At 35.1% G+C, this 9797-nt stretch overlaps 1 protein-coding gene across 1 annotated transcript; it reads right to left on the bottom strand.

Moving 5' to 3' along the window:
• Positions 1-802: 802 nt before the first annotated feature.
• Positions 803-7844, bottom strand: LOC137385327 (uncharacterized). The gene is made up of 5 exons (XM_068071776.1): positions 7790-7844; positions 3229-3297; positions 2400-2524; positions 1739-1830; positions 803-1007 (listed from the first exon to the last, which is right to left on the bottom strand). The coding sequence occupies exons 1-5, from the start codon at positions 7842-7844 to the stop codon at positions 803-805; spliced, it is 546 nt and encodes a 181-aa protein (XP_067927877.1).
• Between the last annotated feature and the right edge of the window lie 1953 nt (positions 7845-9797).

The following is a 9797-nucleotide window of genomic DNA, read 5'->3' as shown; positions in this document are numbered from 1 at the left end:
AACATAAACAGTGACAGCAACATAAACAGTGGCAGCAACATAAACAGTGACAGCAACATAAACAGTGGCAGCAACATAAACAGTGGCAGCAACATAAACAGTGGCCGCAACATAAACCTAATAAGTTTATATTTTAGCAGTCATTAATCACAACCATAGTTGTTTTATTAAACCACCTTTTTCATGACATTGGCTGTCTAGCAAGTTGAACGCCGAATTATATGCCTGTTATTTGTTTTGACTGAAACTTGAATAGGGCTTGAATATGCTTGAATACATTTTACTTAATCTGTACAACATCGACGCAACAAGTAAGCAAGCACTCAATAGCTCTAAAAGATTTTGACGATTCTTTGAGATTACTTAGATATTATCAGGCCACAGTATCATCACGTTATAATAACAGTATCATAACAGTATCATAACAGCATCATAACAGTATCATAACAGTAACATCATTGTTTCACAACAGTATCATCACTATTTTGTTGAAATACTGAAGTGAAGATCCCTTTAAGCCACAGCCTTAATTAGTGTTTCTAAAAATAACTCTCTTCTCTAGGGTTACTCAGGAACATTAGTTAAAAGAGAAAAGTGTTTTATGTGATCAACTAGCTACCTTGTCTAATTTGCCTAATTTGAAATAGAAGTATATAGAGTCATTGCAGCAAGTATATCAGCATATTAGTAAAGAAGAAGGTATTAAAACTTGTTTATTAATTATGAATTCAATAGAACAGAAACATAGAAAAATATTTAAAACATTTAGTAAATAATCTAGTAGTCCATGTTCAGTCCTATTTCATTCCAAAAAATGCAACTCAGTTTTTATCTCTTCAGATTGTGGTTCTATGATACAAACTACAGACATGAGTATGTCGTAATTGAGGGTTCCTGATGCTTTCTTCCAACCACATGTAATGTCATCCTCAGTTAGCGTGTAAAACAAAACGGTGTTTCTAAAATGAGACCATTTGTCATTCTTTGTACAAAACTCCATGGCAAACCTGCAGAGACAGGAGTGAGAGTCAATTTACAAGAAATATTCATAAAAAAACAAGCTGACAAAATAGCTAAAATGGAGGAGCAGTACGCAAGAGGTGACGTGTAAATTCTGATTATTTATTTTATGAGGCAATTATATGTTATAGTCATACAGCGTAGTGAATTTTCATTCATAACCTTTGGGTAGCATAACGTGAATGTGGAACAACATTGATAGCAAAATGGTTTAAATAGGAGCCAAAGACTAATATTAGAGCTCAGACTATTCCTTGAGAGTAAACTTGTATTTATGCTTATGATAATTTGGTTTCTTTTTCTTTTTTTCAATTTTGTCTCTCTGAGTGGCAGGATATACAGACGGTTGAAGTGATTTCATTTGGTATACAGCATGCAATGATGATTCTCTCACTAGTGTAATTTATGATAGGCTCCAGATAAAGAATTCCAGCATATGTACAAACCACGCTTTGTGGAAAATACATTATTTTTAATACATCATGAATTGCAAGTTGGGCCACTATAAACACTAAAGCAGTTATTCTTGCCGATATCATGAATAAAATGGAAAGGCAACTCACTAAAATACAACACAACGCATTCACCCATAAGAGCTTTCCTCCCAGAGATTTGGTACTATCCAAATGTAAAACTTAACAGAATATGTTTATAAAAATTGAGTATTGCTGACTTAATCTAGTTCATCACGTAACAAGAACATCTATAAAATACTTACCCTTCAGGACACTTGATAGCATTGTCTGGTGATGTAAGATGGTACATCACTTTGATGTCATATCCTGTTGCTGACTTACACTGTACCATTGCCTAAAATTATTCAATCATAGACGTAATAAACATTTGCTATATGGTAAGGCAAATTGTGCAAATGCTGGCTGGCCATCGACTTCAGGTCAACTGCACCAAAAGGAAGCTGAGCCTTGTAAAGGACGACCAGCTGGTTTTGCCCAAAACAGAGACCAGAACATATATAAAGACCTGCGACGCATCCCCAAGAGGAACAGGTATCTGCTCTATCTTGTACCATATGTGCTAGACCTATTGATGAAATATGTACTTACAGTACAATACCATGCAGTGGTTTGTTCTTTAGTGTAAAGAAGTAAAGGATTGTATGAAATCCTTTAAACTGGTAGCAGTGGCAGAATTTATTAGATCCCAGCTCTGCACTAAATTTTACAGAAGTCAGCTTATTTCAAATCATCATAGAATAGTTCATAACAACTTTTATTACTTGTCCAGAATTATGTCACAGTTAGATCTCAACTTGGAAGGCAATTATATCACGATTTGACGACCTTATAAAAATCATAACCCATAATGAAATAAATTGGCTACAGGAAACATGTCATAAATTAGCTAAAAGGTTTACTCACTTTAACTTTCCCTCTGACGCTCCATCGTTTGAAGGCGGTGCATTTTCTTGTATTATCAGTGTATAGACGAGTTCCATCACAAATACTTGCATCATGACAATGACACTCAGCTGCGTAGTATCCATCTATGAATAAAACAGCGCAGTGTTTGAAATGTCATATATAGTCATTCTATGCATAATTATGTATACATTATGTATATTATGTATACAAATATGTATCAGAGTGACAGACTTTATATCAGATACACACAGAAAGAGAGCTGCTTCTGAGTGTGCAGTATTGTACACAGTTGATTGCGTATTTCTTATTTAAGGGCTAGTTTCCAAATCAGGTGAAACATCCCAGTGGCTGGCTTTCAGAATGCATTTTAAGGAGGTTTTATCTGTCACTTTATAGAAAAGTTGAACAGCGCTCAGCTTTTGTGCTGACTGTGAGGCCAGAAGCTACTGGCAGCATTCAGGTTTAACTAGATTGTACTAGATTCAACTTCCTGTTAATAGTCTAGTACTAAACAAAACACAAAATATAGTACATTTGCAAGTCACAACAAACATGCCTGCATACAACAGGTAAATACTAAAGATAACACGAGAGAGTGCATCAGTTGATAGCCGATCCATGTCGTTGAATTTCCTTAGATTATCTTAACGCTCATTAAGTTTCAGAATTTTGCTTTTCTTCTGAAGCAAAAAATTATCATGTTATATTTAAACTACGATTTGCTTGTCATCTAAGACAACTCCTTGACTAAAGTTGGTTTGTATATTATAATTGTCATTTAAGAAGGTTACACTTTAATAGATAAAATAAATAGCTCATCTCTTACTTGGGCAGACGACATGGGAAGGTGAATCATCTTTGATACCACTTTCAGGACCTTCTAACCAAAACACACCTAGAATAAAAAGGAAGCATATGAAAACTTAATTAATAGCTAAATTTAAAAAATTTTGGATTTGTTATCGTTTCTGCTGTATATGTATAACATTTATGCAAAGGTAAGACAGAGGTTATAAAAAGAATATACAGAGGTAATACAGAGGTAATACAGAGGCAATACCGAGGTAGTACAGAAGTAATACAGAGGTAATACAGACTCTGTATTACCTCTGTATTACAGAGGCAATACAGAGGTAATACAGAGGTAATACAAAGGTACCACAGAGGTAATACAGAGGTGATACAGAAGCAATACAGAAGTAATACAGAGGTGATACAAAGGTGATACAGAGGTAATACAGAGGTGATACAGAGAAAATATATAAGTAATACAGAGGTAATACAGAAGTTAATGCGAGGGAGAAAATAGCAGAAATTCCATAGCAAGCTTGTTACATTTACGCAACCATTTAGATTTAAATTGCACATTCTTGCACCAATTATTCTACAAATTCTTATTTTACAACTAGATTTTTAGGTATATACATATAAAATTAATATATATATATAGGCCTATATATATTTATATAAATTATAATACAAAATATAAAGAGCACTTGGCTGTTAGTTAATCTCTACAAATTTGCTTCAAGCAGATATAGGTCTGCTCTCATTAAGCGATAACTTCAGAAAGTTATCACCTGATGAGAGCATGACGCTTATATCTACTATAACAAATTTATATATATATTAAATATCTATATATATATATATATATATATATATATATATATATGTGTGCATATATACATATATACTATATATGGCAATAAGACTGTATCAAACAGAAAGTCTATATAATAAGAATATATATGTTTACTATCTGTACTACCCGGCATTGCCCGGGTAATAAAAAAGTCCTTGGACAGAAAATCGATTTGTATTTAACATAATATGTTAGAATGGCAAATGTTGTTATATTATAACAACATTTGCCATTCTAACCTTTAAACTACATATCATGAGAAAAGTGTTTTGTGTAGTTTAAATAAATTAAGAGAAAAATGAAAACACCTGTAATGGGTTTCAAACTTTGTCAAACAACAGTAACTTTCCAACTTCATATCATGAAGAGAAGGTTTTGTGCTGAACAACTAAATTAAAAATAAACAAAACAACTGTAAAAGTTTTCAAACGACTGTAAGTTTAAAATTTCATAACTTGAAAGAAGCTTTTTGTTGAAATAAATTAGAAGGAAAATAAAAATGTAAAGGTGTTTAAATGTAAATGTGAATTCATGAGAGAGTAATGGCTAAATATAGTCTATTTCGCTACGACTACAATCAAAAATTATTTGGTATACAATTATATGATTTTAGTTCGTTTCAGTCTTGTCATGCGAAAATTGGCATGCAAAAATATCGTAGCCTATAGACATTTATAGACTGGTAAAAAACCCATAGTCATTATCTGATGCAATCACCTCCTGGTAAAAATCATCATAATTAAAAATAGTACCAAAATACTATGTTAACCTTGCTAACTATAATTACCTACAATGACTTTAATGCATTTTGTGGTTATGATTTGCAAGATAAACCATGAAAATGTACTACATGAAGAGTTTTTACCTTCGAGAGAGACATGCAAACTAAACACTGAATTTAACTTCAATGAACTTAATTTACTAAACACACACTTGTATAAAGTTTTAGTATGCATTTTAGTATACTTAAAACTTTTAAAAGAAATTTTATCATTCACGTTAGCGAATCATGTTTATTATAACGAATACCAGATATACCGAATAACGGATACGGATAACTCGCCATGGGGAGTTCAGTGACGTGTATCTTTTAGTAACGTAGATAATCGATACACTAATAGTCAAATTTCAAGTTTGAGATCAATTATTGTTGATTTCATGGGTCGAACAAATTTGCCTTTACGAAAAAAAAGATGAAGAAACATCGCGGTACATATACTTAGGTACCAAAATATTTCTAAACAGAAGCATCGTAACGCATGGGCGCCAGGCTAAAATAATTATCATGCGCATGAGGTATGCAGGGTATGAAAACATCTCTGATCAGTATGCCATTCTAGCTCAGTGGTAGAGCATTTGAATACGAAACTTTCCGATGCATTCGTCATGAGATCGAATCCATTAGAAGGTGGAATTATAATACCAATAACTATAATAGCTACATTTTAATAGCTGTAGCTTTACCCAAGACCTGCACTTGGGTAAAGCTGAAGGCGTGAATGCGATTCCGCCCGAACTTCTCAAAGTGGGACCAGACTCGTTATTCAAGCATATACACATACTCATATCTAACAGCTGGGCTACGAAGTCAGTCCCCCAAGCTTTCAAGGATGCTAAGATCTCTACACTCTATAAGAACAAGGGAGAGAGAGGTGAATGCAACAACTACCGCGGTATCTCCCTTCTCAGTGTGACAGGAAAATTACTGTCAAGAATACTTCTATCAAGACTGCTCAGAATAGCTGAAGATGTATACCCTTAATCACAGTGCGGTTTTAGATCAGGACGCTCAGCTACTGATATGATATTCGCTGTCTGTCAACTCCAAGAGAAATCTCGGGAACAGTGCCTCTATATATGGCTTTTGTTGATCTAACTAAAGCGTTTGACCTTGTCGACTGAGGTTCCTTGTTTACAGTTCTCAGGAAGACTGGCTGTCCTCCCACTCTTCTCACCCTAATTGAGTCATTCCACAATGGAATGCAAGCTCGAGTACAGTTCAATGGTCAGCTCTCCAATGAATTCCCCAGAAAACGAGGTGTCAAGCAAGGTTGCGTCTTTGCCCCAATCTTCTTTGACATATCCTTCTTGTATGTGTTCAAAGTGACAGACAGACAATTTCACCAATCCAGTGGTGTTTTATTCCTCACACGCGGCGATGGAAACTTCTTCAATCTTGCCCGCTATAAAGCGCGCTCTCTTACTGAGAAGTTCGTCATCAAGGAACTGCTATATGCTGATGATGCAGCAATATGTGCCTCGTCCCCAGAAGACCTGCAGTTTATGCTCAATCTCTTTGCTGTATCCTGCCAGCGCTTTGGACTGCAGATTAGTTTGAAAAAGACTGTGACTATGTCACAAGCTTCTGACCCCCATGTATTCTCAATAGATGACACTAACCCGCAGGATGTTGAGAAATTCACTTACTTTGGGTTATATCTCTCAAAGAATACAACTGTAGACAATGAAATCTCCACAAGACTAGGAATTGCCTCCACCGCCTTTGGCAGACTAACCAAGCGTGTATGGAATAACCGACACATAGGTATCAAAACCAAAGTTTGTGTGTATGAGGCATGTGTTTTCAGTATCCTTCTATACGGTGCTGAAACATGGGCCATCTACCGACCACAGGAATCGAAGATCAGTGCCTTCCACACTCGGAACCTAAGATTCATTCTCGGTAAAACGTGGGAGGACAAGATGACAAATGAAGAACTGTTCATGCAGACTGGCTCAGGCCCCCTCTCATCTAGACTGAAGTTCATACGGCTTCGATGGGCAGGGCATGTCAACTGTATGCCGAGCATGAGAATCCCACACATGATTCTTCATGGTGTGTTGGTAAATGGAACCCGCCAAACAGGCAGACCTCGTCTTCGGTTCAAAGATGTCTTGAAACGAGACCTGAAAGACTTCTCCTTGCAGCCTGAGACATGGACCTCTGTCTCCAGGGACAGACCTAACTGGCGGAGCTCGCTGCATGCTGGCTGCAAAGCTGATGCACAAAAAACATTAGAAAAGCTTCGGCTGCAACGACTGAACAAGTCTCAGAGATGGAAGAGAGACACAATCCAAGCATTGTCATCCTTGACAGAAGCATGCCACCCCTGAGCTGGACAAACAGAAAACAAACTGATGACAAACTTTGAGAAATATATACATATATAATTTACCATCAATTTAGTTATAGTAATTAAGAGAACATTTGCGTTAAACATATCAAAATCTACAATATCAAAATATGTAGGTATAGTATATATAGATACTGTTGAGCTTTTATAACCTACAATAGCAATAAAAAGTATTACAGTACATTGTAATAAAGCTTACATGTGAAAAAGCCTTCTTGTCTATCCAATTTAAGAAAGTGTTTTTAGTGCTGTATTGAATTTAGAAGATTTAACAAAAAACATTCTAATAAAATTAAAATGAAATCAAGTTTAATTTAGTTGGTAAAAATCATCATGCTATTGAACAATAACTGTTGTTGTATATTGATTATTGATGTCTTTGAAAGTCTACAGTTTAATATGTTCATAAAATCCCTGAATAATGTGAGTGACAATAAACAAGTGAATGCCTATATTTCTCTGTAGAACGTCTGTTGTAAGCTTCTGTCTTAATCTAAAAGTCTTGATGATGATTTCAATCAAAAGTTTTAAACTGTTTGTTAGTTAAATTACAATATCTCTAGTCATGTACCCATAAGATATAGACACTAATAAAGATATAGACATACCTAAAGTACAGCCAGCTGAGAGCAGAAGGCAGAGAGCAATGTATTGAAGCGCCATGATTCTAGGACAAAGTTGTTTTAATGGGTGCTGCAAGGTCTTTAGAATATATAGATTTGTTCAGGCTACATCTAATCATTATTGGTTGATTCAGTCTCTGTTAGACCAATCAGCAGCAAACATGGTAGCATTTGACTAATCGGCAGTGGGTTTCTTGTAAATCTGACCAATCAACAGGTAAATTTTGATGAGCTAATACTTCAGTCATAACAGATTTACGTCAACACACTTCAGCTGTTAAGAAAAAACATGTACTGTTATAAGCACAAATATCCGCTATAGCATTCTTACATCTTTGAAGACACATCTATTTATTTGGAATATTATAGTTATGGGACAGTTTCATTTTTTGATTATTTGTCAACAAAACATTGCATTGCAACATCATTTAGTAATAATTAAAAGCCAGAAATAAACAAACAACAATATTTAAATAGATAAACTTGATAAATAGATAAACTTTAATAGATAAGACGTTATTCTCTTCTTTTCAGTAAATTATAATAATATCATACTAATATCGTAATAAAAACAAAATTCAGCATAAATAGCAGTTTTTTTATCAATCTTTCGCTTATGCAATTAAATCAATGCATCAGCATGTATTTTGTTCAGTCATAACAAAAAAACCTAAAACCTACTCTTTCTTGTTTTCATGCACACATCTACATGTAAGTTGGAGTTATCATGCCTTGTAAGACAATTTCCAAGTAGTTTACTGATGCCTGAGATTAGTTGAATATAATGACGTCAAAGTTATGATATCATTCTTTAACCAGATTTAGTCATTGATTTTAAATTATTAGACTCGTTATATTAAAGTGCAAATGTATTGTGCTACAAAGTTTATATAATCTTAGATGTAGTATTAACTACGATCATTCTAGTTTAGTTTTTCATCTAACAGGTACTACTGTCTATGCATGCATATGCTATGATATAAATTTCAAGGAATATGGTTAGCAACCCAATTTAGAGCTACATGTATTAGTATTTGTTCAACAATGAATATGTTAAAGATATTGTTGTACATATTTTACTACACGAGCACTCATACAAGTGTTTATATAAACTTCTGGGTAGCACCAGAAAACAACTGTTTGAATTTCACACCTGTAGCACAGATATAAATCCATCAGCAGCATTCAGGGCTGCCAAGGTGATGTCACAGTGCACAAAAACATTTGCTTTAATGCATGATCTCATTCATTTAGGACTTAGTTAGTTCTTAGTGCAAAGATCAATAACCAGTTCAGTGCACTGCACTAATTTAAGAAAATACCTAAACTAGTGCCTTACATTTATTATCTCGTTTTACCTAGTAGTAGTGCTAATGTAATGCGTAGTGTGTCTTATGTTCACTAGTGCAAAGCACGGTAGCTGTACAATTTTACTTATCTGTCATTAGTCAAATATAACTTCTATCGCAATTTAATGTCTTCTAGTGCATGTTTCTTGCTTCATGTTATACATGTTTCACGGGTGCGCAAGAACTTAATTGGGAAGTTAGATAAAACAGTTTGCTCAAGTTTGTATCTTGTAAAGCAGTTTTTTTGAGTACTCACATGCTTTAGTAACCTAATGTGGGGCTTCCATGATATGTTATGCATGCTCACCTGAGAGGTTTTGCATGCCCGCCTGAGAGGTTTTGCACGCTCACCTGAGAGGTTTTTGCATGCTCACCTGAGAGCTTCTGCATGCTCACCTGAGAGGTTTTGCGTGCTCACCTGAGAGGTTTTGCATGTTCACCTGAGAGATTCTGCAAGCTCACCTGAGAGGTTTTGCATGCTCACATGAAAGGCTTTGCATGCTCACCTGAGAGTATGCATGCTCACCTGAGAGATTATGCATGCTCGCCTGAAAGGCTTTGCATGCTCACCTGAAAGATTATGCATGATCACCTGAGAGGTTTTGCATGCTCACCTGAGAGGTTTTGCATGCTCACCTGAGAGG

This window comes from Watersipora subatra, chromosome 1 (assembly GCF_963576615.1).
Source record: "Watersipora subatra chromosome 1, tzWatSuba1.1, whole genome shotgun sequence".
NCBI classification, from domain to species: domain Eukaryota; kingdom Metazoa; phylum Bryozoa; class Gymnolaemata; order Cheilostomatida; family Watersiporidae; genus Watersipora; species Watersipora subatra.
Note: the sequence above shows the minus strand (reverse complement) of the source record. Positions and strands in the feature narration are given on the sequence as shown.